This window comes from Canis lupus, chromosome 16 (assembly GCF_011100685.1).
Source record: "Canis lupus familiaris isolate Mischka breed German Shepherd chromosome 16, alternate assembly UU_Cfam_GSD_1.0, whole genome shotgun sequence".
In the NCBI taxonomy this organism is placed as follows: domain Eukaryota; kingdom Metazoa; phylum Chordata; class Mammalia; order Carnivora; family Canidae; genus Canis; species Canis lupus.
The window spans coordinates 2,015,820-2,039,643 of record NC_049237.1 but is presented as its reverse complement, the minus strand read 5'-3'; the positions used below and the strand labels follow the sequence as shown (position 1 = coordinate 2,039,643).

The following is a 23,824-nucleotide window of genomic DNA, read 5'->3' as shown; positions in this document are numbered from 1 at the left end:
GTGGGATCGAGCTCCGTGCGGGGCTCTGCACTCAGCGGGGAGTCTGATTCTCTCTCCCTCTACCCCTCCTCGCCTCAAAAATAAATAAATCTTAAAACACAGGAAGCAGAAGATAATAAATATTCTCTTCATCTATCCAGTAAATGGCTACCATCCTGCAAAGCATCCCTCCGGGTACCATCACCCAGGGTCGGAGTCAGAAGTCAGACAGTAGGAACGAGCCCACCTACCAGCCTGACTCCTGATGCCCCATGAAAATAACATCAGGATCTGGATTTTCAGCTTCCATTTGAGCTTGTGGGTTTAACCCCTGCAGCTGAACACCGCAAACGCAGAGCAGGGGCAGCAGTGGAATAGGAGACGGGTTCCTGTGGCCTCCAGTCTCTGGACCAGATCTGAAAACCTGTCCTGCTCCCAGAGATGGCTGCCAAGGACGCCGGGGTCAGAGACATCAGAAGACCCATAAAAGGCGATGTAGTAAAAATGGGGAGAGGGGAGGACAGAAGGCAGAGGCGACACTGGGGTGACCAGTATTCTCTGCACTTGCTGGGGGCATCGCGGCAGCCTAGCTTTGCGATGGCCAAGGGTCCAGGCCGGCACGATGGAGAAGCTTGGACTTTCCACCCCACAGACCTCTGGGCTTTGCCTCCTAGGACCTGCATCCTCTTAGGTGTCATAACTGAATCCCACTAGCTCGGTTTCCTCAGCTGTAAAATGGGGCACCCAAGGCGATAGGCCCACAGGCCGTTGGCAGATTCGTTGAAATAATACATATAAGTTCATGCAGGTGGGATCTGACCTAGAGCTGACCTTCAAGAAATGTGAGATGCCACATTGACGATGGTGATGGAGGAAAGGGAAGAAGACTGAGAGTTACCTCAGTCCATTTTGTGACGGCTTTCTCACACACACGTGCACGCACATTCACACATACAGGCACACGTGTGCACGTGTGAATACTCTTCTCACGTGTCACACAAAGCTTCCCCTTGTCTTTCTTCTGTCCCTTTCCTCACCACCCCCACCTCTCCCCACTTTCTACTTCTTGGAACAGGCTCCAAACACAGCATTAAAGGACATTAGTGTTTCCAGAAATCTGAGCTTTTCTGCTTCCCATGAGCCAGCAGACCGGCCATCAGACGGAGCTTCCAGACCCATGTCACTTCCCCCACCTTCTGAAGTCGCTCTGCATATAATGATTTTCTGGAGGCACCTTTCCGCTCTTTCACCTGGAACAGAGTTTGAAGGATGTGGTTATCAGGCCTCTGATAATGCCAATTTTTAGACTCCCTCCTGAATATTGTTACTGCCGCCAAAACCTACTGGCAAAGTAATATCGATAGAGCCTCTGTTGAAAAGGATGTGTTTGCTGAGGGTTTTTTTTTTTTAATATCAAGGACTTTAACTATATTACAGTTAAAATCAATAGAAATGTAACCTTTTCAACCACATAAAATGAGTTCATTTTTATTATTAGTCTCTTTCTGCCATCACAGTTTCGTGATTGCAAAAGGAACCAGGTCAACTTAAGTTTTATTGAAAGACCATTAAAGAAACAAACTCAAATTCATTTAAATACCAAAGCCAGTGCATTAAAGAGATCAATAAAGTAAAATCACCTGAAGTTGCTATCCTTAAACACCCCATATTTGAGAATCATCCCGTAGCCACAATTTGAGCAAACCTATAAACCTAGACGACCAGCCAATAAAGAAGAAAACGCTATTTCATTATGTAGGTTTAGAACCGTAAAACCCTTCACTTTAGTCTGATTAAACATATAGCATTTAAATTTTCACTCAGTATTTTAAAACATCACCTGGCAAAGACCCATGGCTGGATGAATGCCATTTACTTAGGAAAACCATTAGCTCCCCGGGTCAGGAGAATGACAATGATAGAAAACACCATTTCATTTCTTTAAAAGTAACCAACACAGAATTAGCTTGACTGAAAGGGAGTCTTAGCCTTGGAGGGAATCAAGATATTCTCTTTCTAACAGCACTGAGCATGGTATCTTGTGCATGGTAATGTGTATTAAATTGAATGTTCGCGACGGACACCATGGACTTAGGGTAGACCCAAACTTCCTGGTGATCCAGGTTCCCCATGTCTGAGTGTGATCCTCCTCTTCCATACCCCCTTCCCTAGACCCGAGAACAAAAACAATTGTCCCAATCCTCTTCAGGTTCTTCCTTAGATACTACAACGTAAATTGCAAACTTGAGCACTAAGGTTTGCTCAGGATGGTTTTAGAATCAAAAGGGTCCTCATGGGATACTGAGTCCAACCTGTGACCCAACCTGGAATCACCGCCAGTCCCCGCCTGACATCACCGGATATGGGAAGCATTCCATTCCTCTTGATTCGAAAACCATTTATTCTGTTCTTCTGATTATAAGATTAAGAGTATTTATTGTAGCATGTTCAGAAAAGAATGCAGAGGAAAATTAATTTTGCCTGAGCATTCTGTTGAAAGCCAGTACCCCCATGTTTCCACTAAAGCCACCTTGCCTCCTCAGGGGCATTGTTCAGATACTTCTGTCTTCCTTCTCCACTGGCTCGTTCCCATCAGCATTTCTCTCCCTTAAAACAAAGTTCTCTCTTGACCCCACTCTCCCCATTTCTTTGTATTTCTTGGCAAAAAAAACTCTTAGAGATAGCTGTCTATGCTCACTGCTTCAGGTCAGCTTCTCCCATTCTCTCTCTCTCTCTCTCTCTCTCTCTCTCTCTTTGTTCCAGTCACTTTTACTGAACTGCCAATTCCATGCAATGCAATATGCACACTGGCCGATTGAGGAGTTTTTTTTGTTTTTTTTTTTTTTTTATTTATGATAGTCACAGAGAGAGAGAGAGAGGTGCAGAGACACAGGCAGAGGGAGAAGCAGGCTCCATGCACCGGGAGCCCGACGTGGGATTCGATCCCGGGTCTCCAGGATCGCGCCCTGGGCCAAAGGCAGGGGCCAAACCGCTGCGCCACCCAGGGATCCCCCGATTGAGGAGTTTTGATAGATGTGTACACCCATGTAACCAACACCACAGTCAAGATAGAGGACATTTCCAACACCCCAGAAGTTTCCCTCAACCTCTTTCTTGGCAATCCCCTCCAACAACTGCCCCCAGGAACTACTCCTCAAATTTCTACCCATGTCTATAAAACCATATATTCGGTGGCACCTGGGTGGCTCCGTCAGTTGTGGTCCGACTCTTGGTTTAGGTTCTGGTCATGATCTCATGGGTCATAAGATCCAGTCCTCCAATGGGCTCTGCACTCAGCAGGGAGTTTGCCTGAGAGTCTCTCCCTCTGCCCCTTCCCCCACTGGCTCTCTCTTACTCTCTCTCTCTCTCTCTCTCAAATAAATAAATAAATAAATAAATAAATAAATAAATAAATAAATAAATAAATAAATAAAAACTCTGAAACCCCACCTTCAATTTTACCTGTTTTATAATTTTATACAAATGGAATCATAGACTGTATAATCTTTTATGTCTGGCTCCTTTCACTCCACATAATGGTTCTGAGATCCATTCTTCTTCTTGTATCTGTGGTTGCATTTTCGTTGCCGGGAAGTATTACATTTATGAATATATCATCGTGTGTTTATGCATCCACTTTTTGATGAAAAATAGTGAGTCATTTCCAGTTTAGGTATATTTGGAACAAACCTGTTATGAACATTTGCATACACACACAGACACACACACACACACACACACACACACACACATACACACGCATAGGATATACTTTCTTCATTTCTTCTGAGTAAATATCTAGGGGTAGAATTGATGGGCTATGCGGTTAGCATATGCTTAACTTATTTTCTGTTTTCTGTTACCTCCACCAAAGCCAGAGAACTCCAGCTGCCTCACATACCCACCAGCACTTGAAAACCTAGCCTTTTTCATTACAGCCCCTAAAGTGGATGTACAGTGTTACCTCATCTTGGTTTTCATTACCATTTCCTTTCTGACTAGCGACATTGAGCTCTCACGTGCTTATTGACCATTGGCAAATCTTTCATGAAGTGCCTGTTCAAATATCTTGCCCCCCTTTTTATTGAAATACTTGCCTTTTGATTACTGAGTGATAAGAGTTTTTTTACAGTCCATGGCCAGATGCATGTACCATGAATATTTTCTTCTTCATTTTCTCCTTTACTGATTCTCAGTCATGCTTTTGCCCACTTCCAAAAACCACTGCATCAAGATCATTGGTGACCTCCCCACTACTAAATCTAATTTTCAGTTCCCACATAGCTCCGCTTCAGGGCAATATCTGACACAAGGGATCCCTGCAGTTGGGACACTGCCCTATTCATATTTCCTCCCGCCTTGCTGGCCCTTCCACTCAGTCTCCTCTGCTTGCTCCTCTGCTTCCTTACACTCCCTCAGTTGGTGTACTTCTGGGCTCAGCCTTTCCTCCATCCTATTTTTATTCACTCCCTTGGTGATTTCATCCCAAATTATTATCTCAACCCAAACCTGTCCCAGAATTCCAGACTCAGGCCACGCTGACTGCTGGGCATCTAACACACTACTGGATGTTTAATAAGCATCATACAAACTCAATATTTCCAAATATCACCCCCTAGCCCCTTCCTCCGCCCACAGGCCACGTCATCTGTAGCCTTTGGAGTGTCACTTAATAGCTACTTCATCCTTCCAGCTGCTCAGGCCGAAAACCTGGGAATATCGCTGGAATAGCGCTCTCTCACTCCTACATAACAATCTGTCAGAAAGTCAGAGTGGTTCTTCCTCCAAAACATCCATATCCTGACTTCACCCCTCAGAGCTGCTGAGCCTCCTTCAGCACTGGCCACCCTCATTTCTCACCAGCTGGCTTCAAATTCGCTAATTTCAACAGTTTGGCAGGGTGACTCATGGAACTCAGGAGAGCACTATACTTAGGATTAAGGTTTTGTTACAAAGGATGCGAATCAGGACCATCCAAAGTGAGGGACGCGAGGGTGAGATTTGAGAGTCCCAAAGTTCCTTGTCCTCAAGACACATCACTCTCCTGGCATATTGATGTGACTACACGAGTACTACAGACAGGGAATTGCATCCTGGGCTTCCGTGTCCAGAGGATTTTTCTGGTTTTATTATGTAGGAGTGATTGATACATTTGTTGGCCACCAGGTCAAACTCCATCTCCAGCCCTCGATCAGATCACCTTGATTCACAGTTCCCACCAACCCTCCCTCCCTGATGGAACTCCAGTGTCCCCCCAGGATTTCCAGGGGTCTTCTCTGTCTCTGGGCTCTTTCTTCTGTGGATGCTCTCTGAGCCACAACACACCCACCAAAATGCAGCCCACAGCTTCTGTCACGTGCAAACACATACAGCCCCTCAAGGCATTCACTGAACAGCAGCCCTCATTAGACATCTCCAGGTCATGGGGAAAAGGACAGAGAGTATTGAATGAAGTCTTTTTTTATTTGGATTTATTCTATGCAGAATTTACTCCCGGGCCATAAGTTTTTGTTTTTTCAGTTTCTTCTGGGATATATTTCTCTTCTGTGCAACCTCCTCTTCTGGTTAAGGAACGATCTGCTCTTTTTCAGTAAGAATCATCTCGATGTGGCAGGGAGAGCTCATGTACGGTTAATCCGGCCATGAGCCCTATAAGTTCTATGTCGCATCTTGGGGGCTTTGTTCACCTGGATGTGCTCAATGACCAGAGAATCTACATCAAAACCCTTAAGTTCAGCATTACTCTCTGCATTTTTAAGCATGTGCAGTAAAAATTCAGCACTCTTCTTGGGCCACCGACCCTGTGTCCAGCCCCCCTGTTTGGCCTGCGCACACCTACCAACTCCACCATTGTAGCGATGGAATGACACACACTGCTTCTGCAAAATGACATCTTTCAGATACTTGGTGGCTTTTTGGATATGCATACCCTTGACGGCCTGGAGAGCTTCACGTGTGTTCTTAAAGTGAACATGAAGATCTCAACCTCTCGATTTGCATGATTTTGTAGGATTTCCTGGGTCCAGCAAGTAGCGAACCATTTTCAGAGATCATCTCAGGCCGCTTGGGGGAAGAGGAAGGTGGCTCCTGGGAGAATTCATCTTGAATGAAGTCTTGAGCAACAAACTGCTGAGGGCCACACATGACGTATCAGTGTCCTCAGCAGGCCCTTTACTCATCATCCCTCTGTATAGCTTTCTCACAATTTTCACTCCACGCAGTGCTGGGCTCTTTTCTCTCTGATTCCTTCCCACCCCTGGCTCTCCACCTCCTTCCTTAACCTGTCTCCAGGTCTCCCCACCATTATGAGCAAAAAGAAGTAGACTCTTGGGGAGGCTGGGTGGCTCAGTTGGTTAAGCATCTGACTTGGTTTCAGCTCAGGTCATGATCTCAGGGTCATGGGATCGAGCCCCGCATTGGGTTCTGCACTCAGCACAGTCTGCTGGAGATTATCTGCCTTTCCCTCTTTCTTTCCCTTTCCCTCTGATGCTCTCCCTGCCCATGTCCTCTTTCTAAAATTAATAAAAATCTAAGAAAGAAAGAAAGAAAGAAAGAAAGAAAGAAAGAAAGAAAGAAAGAAAGAAAGAAAGAAAGAAAGAGGAAGGAAAGAGAGAGAAATACAGACTGTTCCCAGGACAGGGTCCAAACTTCCCAAAACAGGGTCCAAACTCCTGGGCCCAGACCAGTCAGGTTATCAGCAGACATAACACCTTGAATTTTCCCTCCCAATAGAGAAATTGTGGTTACAAATAACAACAATAAGGGGAGATGTAACATCAGAATAAAAATAAATAACCCCAGCCATGCTTGGCTCAAATCAAGACTTTGCCCCTTGGTATTCAAATCCCTGGACAATCTAGCATCCCTTTACTACTTTCCATTGTCATTTACATTTCTCTCCCAAAAACACCCCAAGAACCGATAAGGCTGGTCACCTCAGGACCCCTAAAGATGTGTGCATTCCTCCTTTTAAATGTCTCCACTCTGCAAAGTTCTGTATTTAACCATGATGGTGGTTATTTTACATTTTAAAATTTAGAGAAATACATTATATTCATTTTTCATATATTGCTTTATACTATTATTCCTAACTGTTTTATCAGTCTTATTTCCAAAACAAGAGTAGAAGCACTTTGAACCCAGCTGGGCACATCTCTTTATGCACATCTTCAGCTTAGCTCTCAGCCCAGTTCACACAGTGGCTGGGCAATAAAATCTCATGAAAGTCCTTGCATAAGATTAGGTATTAGTCCAGTCATTTCCTGAAAAACTGCTAGAAGGAGATATGGTCAGGGGACAACTTGAGTCTTATGCCAGAGCCTCTGTCTTCTCACCATGTCAGGTCACCCTGTGATAATCATTCACCTGTGCCCTGGATGCCTACAGGCCAGGTGTACTGCCAGACAGGGGTAACCTTCTTACGAGTGCGCAATGGTAGATGCCTCTGGCTGCTGCAGCCAGCGTGCTCACTTCTAAAGATCTGATCAATTGCATCCTTCCATGAGGTGCTCATCTTCAATTAAAGTCCTTGTGTCTGGACCAGTGGCAGTGAGGGCACCATGTTGAGAACTTGACAGTCAAAGAGGCCACCCACTTCCACACCGACCAGTCCAACCTCAGCAAATAAACAACGTGACACGGATAACATCAGCCACACCAGACTACAACAATTTCCCTGTTCATAAATTCACTAGACAAATGTTTCCTACTTACATCATTCCTATTGATGGCCTCATTAACACTCCCCCACACACACAGAATTTGCCCAAAATTCACCAGTAACCAAATTTAAACAACCCCTGAAAACACGTGCTTGACAGACCAAGAGTATGGGGCTAATCATATTGGTCACATCTACATCGTTTCTCATAATTGTTCTCATTCTTGTTTCATTATTCTTTTCACTTAATTAATAAAAAATTTTTGCCATTACATTATATACTTGCAGCAACATGTTAATACCTATTTTCAAAACTGTTCCTAATTTTGTTTTTTTCTCCTCTTATTTGTTTCCTTCCCCCTTTTACCACCCATTTATTTGCTTTTCCTTACTCCTGGAAAGTCGTTTTATAGTCTCCCATAATGTGTTTTGCCTTGAGCTCTTCAGGAAAATATGCTGCATGAAATTATTTCTTTGATGCTAATGATATAAATTATTATCTAAACCACCTACTATGTGTCATGATTCATTTGAATGTTTCCTAAGTGAATTTAAATATGGAAGTGTTTAAAATCACGAGCCATAAAAAAATAAAAAAATAAAAAAATAAAATCACGAGCCATGTTCATACTAGATCTCTAAGAGGGAACTCAAACTCGGAGGCGTAAGTACTAGACATTAATTCAGATATGGGTTTTTAAGCCTTACCTTTATCTTTTGAATTCTCACGTGCAAAACCTGAAAGTCCTAAGTATTTTCTGACCAGATTCTTTGAGAAAACAGCATAGTGTTTGAGTATTTTCTGCTAAAAAGTCTTTAAAATTAATGCTGTTGGGGCATCTGGGTGGCTCAGTAGGTTAAGCATCTGCCTTCAGCTTATGTCATGATCCCGGGGTCCTGGCATCCAGCTCCCTGCTCATGAGAGGAGTCTAGTTCTCCCTCTGCTTCTGCCTTTCCCCACTGCTGTGCATGTTCTCTCTCTCTCTCTCTCTCTCTCTCTAATAAATAGATAAATAAATATTTTTTAAAAGTTAATGCTGTTACGAAATGCCATATCAGCTGTGAAAGGAGAATTATTCTTCTCATTCATTGAGATGTATAAAAACTATACAGATCTATTGATGCAAAGTCAATTTTCCTTTTTTTTTTTTTTTTTTTTTTTTTTTTAACAATTTATCTTGAAGTAGTATTCAGTGTTTTTCCAGTAGGTGGAGTGTTAGGTTAGGGGAAGCAGATCAACATTTGAAAGCTATTTTTTTTTCCTTTTTACAACGTTGAGGAATTTTTCAATATAAAACATAAATCACCTAACGGATTCACTAATTATTTTAATTGCATCAATACCACAAAATTCCGGCTGTGCTGGACCTTACAAGGCAGGTCCACTGTACTAATTACATTACCATAGTAACAGTGGCATAAGGACAACAGCAGAAAGGACTTATAATGCCCTTCATTTTAAAATTGCTCATCAAGCCATCAGTGAAACCTCCTGACGTCTCTGAGAAATAACTCACACATGCATACAGCAAGGAAAGATCTGTCTTAAATCCTCTCTTACTTAAGCCTTACGTGTTTCTGGAAAAGAACCTTCCTTGTGAGTTTATTAATACTGGTTCAAGGCTGTTGCCACTTCCAGTCTTGAACTTGGGCAAAATCACTAACTCTCCTCGGGACCCTCCACACCAAGATGAGGGTGGGAGGTGGCAGAGGTAAATTAGCTGTCTCGGGGTGCCTTGCTGCTTAAAAAAGATCCTTGACCTGGCCTTTATATAAGCATTTCCTTCAGGCTGAATGTTAGAAGCCAGATTTGCTGAGAACCCGACAGCCTTGGTTGTGACGTGTGTGTCTAGGAATTGAATGTGAGCAAACCCTGCCCCAGCTTTATAGGGCAGGTGGCCCTCTTCCCAGCCCTCTGCCCTCACCAGGATCAGCTCCATGAATAATGGGCTGAAGGATGCCTCACAGTGATGCCTGGGAGCCCAGTTTTAGCAGAAGGTTCTGCTCGAAGCCCCTGTGTTTCTGGAAAGACACTACTTTTTAGGCCCAGAGTAGTGAGATGATTTCAAAGGAATCTTAATTTTCTGGTCCAACCCCCTTGTTTCATGAATGAGGCAACTGAAGTCTAAGGAGTCTTTGTACTGTGTTGAGTGTCAAGCAGCGGTTGAGTGGAGCCAGGACCCGACTCCCAGCCCTGGTCTCACTCCTGCAGACCACCCCTCCTCTCTCACCCTGGAACGCTGGAGGAGTCCCCTAGAGACCCTCACAGGAGAGCAAGACTCCCACCTTCCCAACCTCCAAAGAAGAGAAACAAGACCACAGCAAACCAGGTGTTGGAGGCAGTGGAGAAGTCACGAGAGAAAATGAGTATTCTCCTCTTTGTGTTCCCACGGCCAAGCGCTCATGTCTGGAGAGAGCCTCTAGCTCCCATTTGCAGGGTGTTTTCCATTCTAGAAAGGCTTGGGGCCAGTGGATTCAACTGGGTCTTTCCTAGCTGTGGAGGCAAAGTCCTCCTGGAGCAGAAGGATCCCAGAGCCAAGGAGATGGTGGTTGAGCCTAGCTCATCAGGGCCCTGTGCTAAGGCGGCGAGCTAGTGAAAAGTGAGTGGTCAGGTACTAATTCCCAGAATAAGAAATCATTCATTGTATTTGTTGAAAGGACAGCAGAAGAGCTTGCTGAGTGAGGACACGGCTCATACAAAGCCCTGAATGGAGCGTGGGTAAGATGACATGGTAGGCCCAAAGGATCGACAGAGGGCGAGTAGGGTCAGAACAGAGAGGCAACTGGGAGGAGAGAACGCTCTGCTCTTCGCTCTGCTTGCTCTAGGAACATGCCACCTTCTCCCCCAATCCTGTCCAGAAGAGGCAAAGGCTCCCTGGCTTATGTAAATGCAGGCAACCGAGTTACTCGGTTAACTCCCTGTTCATGGGGGTCATGTCGCACACCCAGGCACCTCCATTGCAGATGGTCATCACTAACCCAGCCCTAAAAGCTTGCCTGTTCCTCATGTTCTGTTACAGAGGAGAGTGTTTCTTTTCTTTAAGTATCTCTGTAAATGGGGCTTGTGTGCCATTTAGGGTAAAATCAAACTAAGGTAGAAGGCAGTGTGGCCTCTGACTGGATCAGCATCCCAGAGGGCCACCTGCCATCTGCATCCCTGGTTGCTCTTGGAATTGGAGGGATGGTCACACAGGCTGACAGCATGGGCAGGGGAGATGGTGGCACACTGGCCCCCACAGTGACACGCTTGTGGTTCTCAACCATGTGGTCCCTGGAACGGGCTACACTGAGCAATGGCCCAATGTCCAGTCCCAGAGGCTCTGGGAGCAGCGGGGAGTGGCCCAAAGTGTAAAGATTCAGAGTCACAGATGAGTCCTCAGCCCGTCTGTTTCCACACAGTCTTCAAGGATGTGGCCAGGCCTACTCACCCAAACCTGATGGCCAGGAAGTTCTGTGGGGGCTCCTGTCCCTGGGTCATCCATAGCACTTTCCTCAAAGAACCGAGTTCTCATGGAAGTATGAGCTGGGTTCCCGTGCCTTGAACACAGACACACACACACACACACACACACCCAGACCTGTCAGTGTGCTCAGCCAGTGATGACTCATTTAATAAATGTTGAGCACCTAAGATGACTCAGGCCCACTTCCTATGGATCATAAAAGGGCCAAGAGGTTTACCAGATAATGCTGCAGGAGAGCAACAGCCACACGTCCAAAGGTGGGGTACATTCCTCCGCCTGGCAGCCCGCAGCCCCAGGGCTCTCAGGCCTGAGCCACAGCAGGCAGGTGCTAGCTCCCTGGGAGGGAGGGTGGGTGGGCCTTGGCCCTTGGCCCCACGGGGCCACCATCGAACCAGAGGACAGGCTGCAGCCCTGTAGCTGGTGGCAGACCCACAAAAACTCTACTTTTTTTTGTCTCCCGCTGTCATCCACGTTTATTCAGTGTCCCCTCTGTTAATGAGCACAAAGTGACTTGGGGTCAGGAGGAGGCAGCAAACATTCAAGCCTATGAAGCCTTGGTGCTGGGCTTGAGTCCTGCTCTTTCCCCTCCTTTGTGGTGATCAGGACCCTTCCGGGGGCCCCAGCAGAAGGAGGTTAAGATGGACAGGAAGGGTTATGAAGCGGTCCCTGCTCTTGGAACACTTTCCCACAGGAGTTTCAGGTGGGGAGGCGGAGAGGGATCAGGGATGAGATGAGCTGATCCTTGTCCCCATCCCGATGCCTGTTTGGAGGGGCCCTTCCTCATGGCCAGTCTTCAGTTCCAACTTGGAATAAAAACAGCCATCAGGATGGTAGCCCCTGGGACGACTGGGTGGTTCAGTGGTTGAGCATCTGCCTTCGGCTCATGACCCCGGGTCCCGGGATTGAGTCCCACATCGGGCTCCCCACAGGGAGCCTGCTTCTCCCAATGCCTGTGTCTCTGCCTCTCTCTCTGTGCATGAATAAATAAATCTCATGAATAAATAAATAAAATCTAAAAAAAAAAAAACAGTGTGTCCAAGCTAATTCCACGTATTACCTCAAACTAAGGATGAAGAGGCCAGACATCCCAGGACGTGCCCTCAGGGCAGCATTTTGTGCCTTCACCTGGGATGGGGCCAGCGGAGGGACCAAACCCACACTGTGGTCTTTCTTCTCTGATCCTTCCCTGCTTGCTCCGTCTCACCTTCCCAAACATCAGCAAAACTGATGAAATCCTTCAAGCTCTGCCAAGACCAACTGTGACTTTAAAATGGAAATGAACCACAATTGTAAAATAATGCCTGAACCAACATTAAAGCTCTCAACTCAGCGTGTAGGACACGGAGCCCCAGAGCCCCAGCCCCAGTCAGTATCCTGATAGATGTTGAACCAATTAGTTGTCCCTTAAGGTCGTCCTGGGGCACACGGAGTCGCAGTCTTTAATTTGAATGGGCCTCCATTACACAACCTTTTATTGCCTCTTAACTGCCGGTGAAATGACCACCAGCTACATGTGCAGCAAAATGGCTCACTTGGACCCCAAAGAAATTACCTTGAAATCATGACACTTCACTGTGGCAAATGCACCAGGGCTCATTTGAAAAGAGGAGGCGCCCTGGCAAGGCGAGTGAAATGATAGGACTGGGGGGGGCCGGGGCCAGGGAACAAGTGTCCTTAGGCTTTTGCAGGTTGCTCTTTTCTTGCCTTACCTGATTGACTGCATTTTCTCCTTCAAACGCAGCTATTTAAAATGCAAATAAATAAATAAATAAATAAATAAATAAATAAATAAAATGCTGCCCAACGTCTGACTTCCCTAGTCGAGAGGGCTGGGCCAGCTCTGGAGGCCGGTGGGCTTGCAGCTTACCAGTCCATCTCCGTAGCCGGATGAGGCCGGGTGAGAATGTCACTTCCATCACTCACTCTCTTTCTGACTTTGGACACTTTTTGTATCACTGGAGAAGGGAACGCCTATCCGATACCCAGTAAATAAGATGTGAAAAGCCTAGCAAGCCTTGCATGCAGTAGCTGCTCAATACCTGCTTTCTCCTTTCCTACAAGAGCTGTCTGGGTCCAATCAGGAGATAGAAACCACATAGTAGGTTAAACATGATCTAGGAATTAACTACAATAAAGGCAAACTCTATGATAGGGGGAAACTCCAGTAGAATTTCGTAGAGGCACCCCCTAGCTGAGGGAGGATACCCCCCGAAGGACAAACGTGGAGGGCTTCGTATGTTGTTGGAGAGGTGTGGTGGTTCCGCCCTCCAGATAGCAGAGGCTTGGCCAGCCTGGAGCCGGGCTGGTTGCTGGCCGAGCAAGAGGCCACCTCCGGAGTGCAGGTGGGGAGCAGGTGCATGGTCGCTGGAGGTGTGCATGTGGGTGTGCAGGGGGGACAGAAGGCCACGGGGGAAGTGCACGGGCCTCTTATTTCACGTCTGGAGGGCTTGTCACCAGCCTGCACGGTCATGGAGGGATCACACTCCGGGCCTGTGTCTCGGATAGACCTCCCTTCCCTCATGAATTGAGACTCAGGAGTGTTCATGACACTTATTGATAAACCAAAACCAGGCAGGGTCACTGATATTCTAAATGATAGAATCAAGATTCAAAACCCTTTGCTCCAGAACAAAAGAAAACAGACCTAATGTCAAGTTCAGCTTTTAGTTCGGGTTCTCAACCACGTGTATATAGGACTGGGAACAGCGGAAAGTAACCCATGGAGACAAAGTAGGAATTCTATTTTACTGTGAGCTCAGTGCGAATAATATCAAATGGATGCCAAAAAACCAAGTCTGTCCGGTCAGGATCCATAAAAACAGTTCAAGGAAAGGAAGGTAATCCCACTGGGTGGGTCAGGCCACACCTGAGGACCGATTCCACTCTGCGTGCACTGCTCTACACCAACATATGTCAACACATTTTTACTGAGGACCTACTATGGGCTTGGCACTGTGCTGGCTCAGAAGACACACGCACAAAAAAATCTAAAAGTCTGAGCATTAGAATTTGTTTTTTCTTTTTTTAAAGATTTTATTTATTTATTCATGAGACACAGAGAGAGAGAGAGGCAGAGGGAGAAGCAGGCTCCATGCAGGGAGCCCGACGTGGGACTCGATCCCGGGTCTCCAGGATCACACCCTGGGCTGCAGGCGGTGCTAAACCGCCGAGCCACCCGGGCTGCCCTAAGCATTGGAATTTGAAGTTTGATAGTTTGTAAGATTACGTACAATATATTCATAAAATGGAAAACACAGTCATTCATGACAAATGATGATTTAGCGGTACGTTTATTGAATGACAGATTTAATAACACCCCTTTAAGGAATGAAAAGTAAATGGAAAATAATATATAGTTGGGTTCCATTCAATTGTCGTAAAAAAATCAAAGGAATATACATTATACTTTAAGAAACTGACTTGATAAAAAAATAATTATCACTGGGGGGGAGTTTTTCCCCGCAAATCTGTACTATTATTTTCTCTATAATGAACATCTGTTTGTGTTCACTTTTAAGCTCTTTAGCAAGACAGATGTAGGTGTAAGAAGTATTTAGGGGAAGATCAGCGCTGTGAAGCAGGCACGGTAACCTGTGATGAAGGCCTTCCACGGTTATCTTCTTTGACCCCAAAAAACTTTTGGACCAAAGAAACGGAGGGACAGCAGCACTGACCCATATAAGCCACCAGATGGCGCGGAAGCAGCTAGCTAACACCATCCAGAGGAGCAACTTTTCTGTGATATTTAAAACATTATATGGCCTCATTCATTTGGGGAATATAAAAAATAGTGAAAGGGAATAAAGGGGAAAGGAGAGAAAATGAGTGGGAAATATCAGAAAGGGAGACAGAACATGAGCGACCCCTAACTCTGGGAAACGAACTAGGGGTGGTGGAAGGGGAGGAGGGCGGGAGGTGGGGTTGACTGGGTGATGGGCACTGAGGGGGGGCAGTTGATGGGATGAGCACTGGGTGTTATGCTATATGCTGGCAAATTGAACTCCAATTTAAAAAAATATGCAAAAAAAAGTTAAAAGAAAATAAATAAATAATAAATAAATAAAATATCTAAGCTCTCTGGCCCCAAGAGGTGTTTTGTTGGTGATGCACTTAAAACCATAGAAAACTTTTGAGAATGCTAGTCGAGCAGGCCAATGTTTGCTCTCACGGCGCTCTTCGGATCTCTGTGACAGTGCTGAGCCAGCACCCACCCACCAGAATTTAACAGAACTCCCCAAATCCCCGAGATGCGAGGAGTCCTGGACTCTGAACCGTGGCTTTCAATAATCTGTGGGTTTCTAGTAAGTGGTTTCAGGAGTCAGGTGTAGGTGGTCATCAATGATTAATGATCCTCCCCAGCTCCCCGCGTGGCCAGTGAGACTGGCCCACTTCCCAGCCCTGTTCCCAGCTCCCCTCTCCTGCCCACTGCAGCCCCGCTTCCCTGCAGCTTTGCCCACCTTGGCGGTTACTAGCAAGGACCCAGGAGTGGGACCTGAGTCTGGAGTGTGTGCTGCTGCCTCCAGCAGGCAATCCCCACCCAAACGCCTGTGCTGGGCAGTGACACAGTGTTTCTGCTCACCTGAGCAGGTAAGAGGCTCGCCTCAGAAAAGCAAAAGGCTACAAAAGCATTTTTCACAGGCGGATACGCAGAGACACAGAAAACTCTAGGAGCTCCCCGTGGTGGGAGAAACACCGCTAGGACTGTATCAGTTATAAAAAGACAGCGAAGGCAAGAAAAGCCATGTCGGGACACAGAGGACAAGAGAGGCGCTGGTTCTGGGACACCAGCCTTTGCACTTTGTTCATGAGAAATGTAATCAGAAAGGCGCTTTGCTCCGACAGCCCGTATCTGTAAGGTGTTTCCACCTGCTTCGTTTCTCCCTCCCTCTACTGCCAACTCACCTCCACTCGGAAAGACCAAGCCCAGCTGGAGCACGGGTGTCTTTGTCCCCTCCAGGCTCTGTTGTCCCTGCCCTGTGGGGGCATCCTCCTCATTTGATAAGTTAAAACAAAAAAGATATATTTATGCAACTTGAAGTTCAGCATCTGGATATGTATTTTCATAGATCTATTCATATTTGAGTATACGTACTGAAGATCGTTGTTGTTGTGCAAGCTGATGGTGTGGGACAGTGACTAAAACAAGACACTAAGCGGACCTTAAAGAAAACCCATTGTGACAGATGCAGCAATTCTCTATCTCAGGGGTCAGTACTGGAGATTGGATGAGGCAGATTTTACTTTATTAAAATGAGCAAGGGGGCAGCCCGGGGGGCTCAGCGGTTTAGCGCCGCCTGCAGCCCAGGGTGTGACCCCGGGGTCCCAGGATCGAGTCTCACGTCGAGCTCCCAGCGTGGAGCCTGCTTCTCCCTCTGCCCAGGTCTCTGCTTCTCTCTCTCTCTCTCTCTCTCTCAATGAATGAATAAATAAAATCTTTAAAAAACAAACCAAAAAAAAAATGAGCAAGGATCCTAATCCAGCAGAAAATGGGTATAAATTACCCACAGAAAATGTGCATAAGCTGAAGAACAATTCATAAAGGGTCTTCACTTCCAAGCTCAAACTGACTTCAGGTAACCCCAGAGAAAGAATAGATGGGCGTCCCGCTTTCCCAGGCTGGCGTTCCGTTGTCAGCACTGAGGAAGTAAGATGTGGGGACACACCGGGGCTCACGGAGTGACTGACCCTGCCGGCGAGATCCGATCCCAAGTGCAGGTTAGCAACCCTCTCCTAAAGTCTCTCCTGTTTCTCTCCCTGCAGCTCGATCATTATCCTTCGGTGAGTTACCATCTGCCAAGTTCCTCGGACACACTCTTCAATTCTCCCAAGTCGCTCTTTCTAGGAAAAGTTATAGGTAAGAATTCCGTGCTTCGGGCCTAATCGTATGATGGTAAGAGCATGTTTGGTACAGGACTTAATGCGAGGTGACGTGAACTTGGATTTTTAAGTTACCAGGTGGACTTCTGCCGTTGGGCTCAGTCACCGGTATCTTGTGGGTACAAGAGAAGGTGGGTTGCTCTCCTCCGGGATGCAGAAGAGAACTGTCATCAGAGCATCTTTGGGGTAAATTGCTCAGGGGATAGGTTCTGAAGCCACTAGTTGGCTTTGAAACGCTGTGATGGGTGGTTGTGGCTTCTGCACGAGTGAAGGCGCCGGGACCAGCATCATCCGGGGCGTGATATAAACTAAGACAGAAGTAAAGCCAAGTGTCTGCCCCCCAGTTCTTTATGTAAAATCTGCTCGTTTGTTCATTAAGGCCCCCCACCTACCGACAGTATTTAACTTCGTCTACGCACATCATCGTGGTTCTGTCTTGCTCTCACTCTGAGAAAGCCGGCTGATATTATTTGCAAATTAGAAGGCCGACAAGAATTGGAAAATTGTGGCAGAAAGCCCACCACCCCCCTGTGTGTGATTGTGAATCTGAGAGTCACTCTTGCCCTTTGCTTACTGTGGGTCAGCACTGTCGAGATTAAAATCCCCAGGTGATTGGTTGCATCTTTTTAAGTGGTTAATGTAGAGCCAATGAAAGAACGGTGTTTTGGGTTTTTTGGCTTGTTTGTTTACTATGAGAATTTATACTGTGAGCCAAGGATGGAAACAGGAAGATGGTGGGTGGCGTGCGGGCCAAGGAGGAGGTGAGTCTGGGTCCGGCAGGTAGTGGTCACCAGGATGTCATTGATTGTAAAAAGCACTCGGGGCGGGGGGCAGATAATTAGGAGAATAGGAAACCTAACCTATAATAAAAATAACAATAATGTACGCTAATATAGAACTTACTGCAAGCCCAGCTCCGTCCTACCTTAGATGCACCAGCTTATTAAATTAACCTTCATGGCAATTCTATGAGATCATCAAGATTAGGCAAGAGCGTACAAGACTAGCTCCATTTCACAGGTGAGGAAACTGAGGCACAGAGAGTAATTGGTGGAGCCAAAACGTGAACCCCAGCAGGCATCCCTTGGTCTGTGCTCCTGACTACCGGGCCGTCATCTCTGCCCTTCATTACCGAGAAGTGAAAATAGGCAGATGTTGGCGGCAGAGGTTGAGAGGTTGAGCAGTTGAGGGATACGTATTCCTGAACTTAGAACCAGAACACGCCAGGCAAGGCAGCAGACAAGCAGAGCGACACATGAGGCCCCAGGGGGAAGAGGCCACAATGGGGCATCTGGGTGGCTCAGCAGTTGAGTATCTGCCTTTGGCTCAGGTCGTGATCCCAGGATCCCGGGATCGAGTCCCGCATCGGGCTCCCCACAGGGAGTCTGCTTCTCCCTCTGCCTGTGTCTCTGCCTCTCTCTGTGTGTCTCTCATGAATAAATAAGTAAAATCTTAAAAAAAAAAAAAAAAAAAAAAAGGAAGGGAGGAAGGGAGGAAGGAAGGAAGGAAGGAAGGAAGGAAGGAAGGAAGGAAGGAAGGAAGGAAGGAAGGAAGGGAAAAGGCCACATCCTCAGGAAAAGACTAGAAGGGTGGCACCAGCTCAGTGGACAGGTGGCAAAGGAAGGAGGGTGGAAACCCATGCCCACCCACTCTGCTTTAGGCATTGTGCTAATCATTTCCCACGTGAAACTGTGACAACTAAATGTCGCAACCATCCAATGAGGCAAGACCCATGATTATTATCCTCATCTTGCCGAGGAAACAAGCTGAGAGAGCCAGTCCCCACAGTGACTTACCTGGTACGGGGTGAAGTGGGGTTCTGACAGCAGGTCTGCCTTGACAAGAGTGCACCACCTAACGCAGATCAAATGAACTTGCCCAGAAGGGGTGCAGCTGGAAGTCAAGGGACCCCAGTAATCAGCAGCGAGAAGTGGCTGTGAGGCGGAGGAGAGCTTGGCATTCAGAAGGCATCTTACGTCCTGAGACATTGGTGAGCGCCCACGTCTCGCCACACGCATTCCTACAACTCAGTCACGAATAATTGGAAATCCTAAGTGCTCCTTTTGGGGCCATAACTGTCCCACCAAAACAGACTCTACACTGCGATAGCATGATATTCTGGAAGACACGCTACTGTGGTATTCCTAGCGTCACATGCCCCGTGAACACACCCCAAGCAGTGGACTTGACTGCTCTACGAGAGTCATGGAGACACGTTTTGACAGAAATGCTGAGGGATTGCTAAGTGCCCTCACTGTAACTAACAACGCTCTCTGGTTCCTCAGTATTTCGGGAATCGTGATTCAATTCACACCAGAGCAGAATTATAATATACAGTGTAGCCTGGACCGTCAAGGCCATGAGCAAATACCACCATAAAGGCAGCATCCTCTATAGCTAAGAATTTACCAGGCGAGAAATGAACTAGGGGTAGTGGAAGGGGAAGTGGCAGGGGGTGGGGGTGACTGGGTGATGGGCAATGAGGGGGCCACTTGGCGGGATGGGCTCTGAGTGTTACGCTATATGTTGGCAAATTGAACTCCAATAAAAATTTTTTTTAATTTAAGAAAAAAGAATTTACCAGGCGATAAATCTGTGCCAAGTGAAACGTGTAACAGGACCTCAGGTGTTGGGAAAACCCACAGAGTTTTCCATACACCAAAGGAAAGGAAAATTTTGCTGTGCCCATACACGACCTGCGTGTATGGTGGTGAGTTGTGTAAAGAACCTATACATGCCTGTAAAGAAGCCGCTGATCCGAGGTGGAGATGGCCTGGTGGTGTCCACCAGAGAGGAAGGCGGGGTGCTGTCACCGGTCCCAGGGCACTGACGTCCCCAGAGACCACCCTCGTCTGCACCAGCCCGGGTTTCCACGCAGACCCAGGTGGTGACTCCTAACAAGGAGCGAGGGCCCGAGAACATTTGCTGAATTAAGAAGAAGGAGCAGCAGGAGAGAGCAACAAAAGGCCATGGGACAAGTGAGACGGTGGAGTGACGACGCCGATAGGGTCAATAAAATTGGCGGGGAGGTGCGACCTGCTCTTCTCATGCACCTTGCAACCAGGTGCATCGGAAAGCAGGTGCCTGGTGACCGTGGGCACGAAGAGGGCAGGCCCTGGAGGCAGGTGAGCGCACGTCTTAGCTCAGGCTGCCCTAACCCAGTGCCACAGACCGGGAGGCTTCAGCCACAGACTTTTCTCTGTGGTTCCGCAGGCCACGGAGTCCAGGCGCCGGCAGGTCAGGCGTCTGGTCAGGCCCCGCTGCCTGCTTTCTGGGCGCCGTCTTCTCCGTGTGTTCTCACGCGGCAGAGGGAGAGGAAGCAAGCTCTCTCCTGTCTCTTCTTGCAAGGGCGAGAATGATCGGTGTCATTCATTCATGGGGGCTCCCCACTCGCCACCCGGTCACCTCGCAAGGCCCCCGCCGCCTAATGTCATCACATGGGGGGTGGGTTTCAACATAGGATTTGAGGGGGATGCAGCAGCTGGGTTGATTTGAATCTTGGGCTTGCCTCTCATTAGCCTTGAACCTTGGGCACATTCCTTGAACCACCCCCCGACCCTCACCCCCACGGCCTGGATTCCAGCAGGAGTTTTTTGTTGTTTTTTGGTTGTTTTGGGGTTTTTTTGTTGTTGTTGTTGTTGTTTTTAACTAATCAATTCGTACCTGCCAGATCAGTGCCTAGCATATAGAAAGTCCTCAAAAAACATTTGTGGAGTCAATGAACTACTCATTTAGTATTAAGCTAATAACATCTGAGGAAGTACCCAGTACAATACCTGGTACATAAATAAAGAGAAAAAATGACCTTTTTCTCGATGCTGGCTTTGTGCCAGTCATTATGCCATGTGCTGGAAGGGGTCCTCCCTGCAGTCCACCCATGGCCGCCCCACACCACTGTTACCCTCATTGTACAGAGGAGGAAGGGACCATGGTTTAGAAAGTCACATTATTTTCTTGAAGCAGGATTTCCCAGCAGCTGCACTCTTGCCATTTTTGGTCCGAGAATTCCTTGTTGCGCGACTGTCCCATCCATCGTGGGACATTTAGCAGCATCCCCAGCCTCTACCAGGTAGGAGCCCCCAGCTGCAACAGCCACACCTGTCTCCAGACATCACCAGAAGTCCCCGGGAGGATAAAGTCCTCACCAGCTGAGAACCACTGGCTTCCAGTCCGCCAGCTGGTCTTTGGTAGAGCTGGGATTTGAACTGAGAGGTGTGTGAGAGCGACGCGTTGCTTCCTGAGAACACCTGCATCTTTCAGAACGATGAAGAGGCAGGGAGGGGAGCTGACACCCTGAAGATAAATTCCGTCAATACGATCAAAGGAATCACAGTGAGGACCTTGCAGACTGGTGGGCCCCTGGGGATGCTAATCGTTGGCCACTTCCTAAAGCCAATATTCCTTAAATATTTGACCATTTAGTAGGGGCAGGATTGGTGAGAAGCATTTTTGAAGTATCCTTTTGAAAAAGACATATACTTCGGTGAGAAATTACCAATATGCATTCACCAGCTACTTAAATATATATCTATAAAGACAGATTGAACTTCAAAGAGACACTTGGTGTACTCTAGTGAGGGCTGACACTCCATAGAGACCGATGCCCTCAAGTTGTTGCTTGGTTGGGTCAGCTGCTAATCAGAAACTGATCCCATAAAAGAAGGGAAAGGAGGTGGATCTAAATAAATAACAGGACTTCACATGGAGCTCTTTGATGAGCGATGCTTGAAAAGGGACATAGAAAGAGGATGAAAGAAAGATTACCTAACCAAGGACAAGTGTGAACTTCCCAAAGGGAATGGAAGAAACATAATTATTTAGAAATAAAAAAGAGAGCACTGTCAGCCAACATCAAAAGTTTAGAAGGGACTGCTACATTTGAGTCCTTCTAGAAGGAAGTCAGAATCGCTAACAGCAAAGTTTCACAAAGTAGAAATCTTATCACCCCTCATTATGTCCATTTTGTATCATTTACTAAATGAGTGATGTCACGTATTTTACGTATCTGATTTTCAGCAACAGATTTAATAGTATCTCAAAAACCCTTTATAGCAAGGGAGAGAGGGGTGCCTGGTGGCTCAGTCAGTTAAGCATCTGCCATCAGCTCAGGTCATGATCCCATGGTCCTGGGTTGGAGTCCCACATTGGGCTCCCTGCTTGGTGGGGAGCCTGCTTCTCCCTCTCCCTCTGCTGCTCCCCACCACCACCTGTGCTCTCTCTCCCTGGCTCTCTCTCTCTCAAGTAAATAAATAAAATCCATAAATCAATCAATCAACCAATCAATGGAGAGAAAGATAAGTAGAAGCCTGAAGCAGGATCTTCTGTTTATTAGTTTAACATTTCTATCAAGGCCTTGTATAAAGATACAAAGAGAATGTTTATTGACTTTGCAAATGGCACATGGCCAATAAGAGGATGACTTAACAAGCTGGGTAATACAAAAAAACTTCAAAAGCATCTTTTTTTTTTTTTGCCTTAGAAGATCACTTTGTGTTTTTTTTAATAAATTTATTTTTTATTGGTGTTCAATTTGCCAACATATAGAATAACCCCCAGTGCTCATCCCGTCAAGTGCCCCCCTCAGTGCCCGTCACCCCCACCCCCCCGCCCACCTCCCCTTCCCCCCCCCCCCACCCAGTTCGTTTCCCAGAGTTAGGAGTCTCTCATGTTCTGTCTCCCTTTCTGATATTTCCCACTCATTTTTTTTCTCCTTTCCCCTTTATTCCATTTCACTATTTTTTATAGTCCCCAAATGAATGAGACCATATAATGTTTGTCCTTCTCCAATTGACTTACTTCACTCAGCATCATACCCTCCAGTTCCATCCACATCGAAGCAAATGGTGGGTATTTGTCGTTTCTAATGGCTGAGGGATATCCACTTTATTTGTACAAACCAGGAGATCACGGGGAAATTACTTCCCAAGCCCTGATGCTCCCTCCCCACCCCAACAACAAAAAGCAGGCTCCTTTTATTAGGGCCAGAGGTGAATATTCAGGAGGGGATTTTATCATTATAATGAGGCTGAGGCGTTTTTTTCTGGTACTTTCTGATTAATCTGAGCAGAAGTCTTCCTCAAATGTTTCTTTTTCTGTTCCAGCAGTTGGTTAGTTTCTAAAAAGTAAGATTGGCAGTTGAGCAGAAACCTTTAGGAGTTTCCTGAGTTCAGGGGGTCAGGGCCTGTGACAAGGGGCCTGACAACATCAGTTTTTTGCCAGAAAACCTCTTCAAAAGCATCTTGATGGCCTAGAAAGATAGGATAAAATAATGACATGAAATATAATAAACTTAACTTTTGCATTAGACCAAAAAAAAGAAAAGAAAAGAAAGAAAAGAAGAAAAGAAAGATATAAGTAGAAGATGGAAGACCCCCTGGTATCAAGAAAAAGACTCAGGCTGGTTTTCTGGGGAGTTTGGTATGAGCCAATATTATGTGGTGATTGATGTTTAAATAAATACTGTACTGTACTGAGCTACATTAATAAGAGAATCATGGGCAAAGAGTACAGTCAGACCCCAGCGGATGTCATGGCCTACTCCTACTCCTATCTATTAAGATAGATATTAATCTTCTGAGGAAAAGGCCAGATGAACAAAAGGGCCCCCCCCCAAAGGAAGAATCAGAAGGCCTGGGGATACTAAGACATGATTACAAGGACATGAGAGAACCCATTTCCAGCCTTTGACAGCTGCTACCCCAACAGGTGAGACTTGTAGAGGTCAACTCACCGGGACCAGAGAAGACTAGCAAGAGTAAGACTTCAGTCCCTGCAAGAACTTCCTAACAATTACCATTATTTAACAAATGAGTGGCCACCGTTGGGAGGCAGTGGACTCTCCATC

At 46.6% G+C, this 23,824-nt stretch overlaps 1 protein-coding gene across 1 annotated transcript in view; it reads left to right on the top strand.

Moving 5' to 3' along the window:
* Positions 1-23,824, top strand: part of CNTNAP2 (contactin associated protein 2) — a 2,034,882-nt gene that overhangs the window by 1,891,349 nt on the left and 119,709 nt on the right. The window contains exon 21 of the mRNA XM_038559273.1: positions 16,864-16,957. Within this exon, the coding sequence (XP_038415201.1) occupies positions 16,864-16,957 (94 nt within the window). The remainder of the gene's footprint in view (positions 1-16,863; positions 16,958-23,824) is intronic.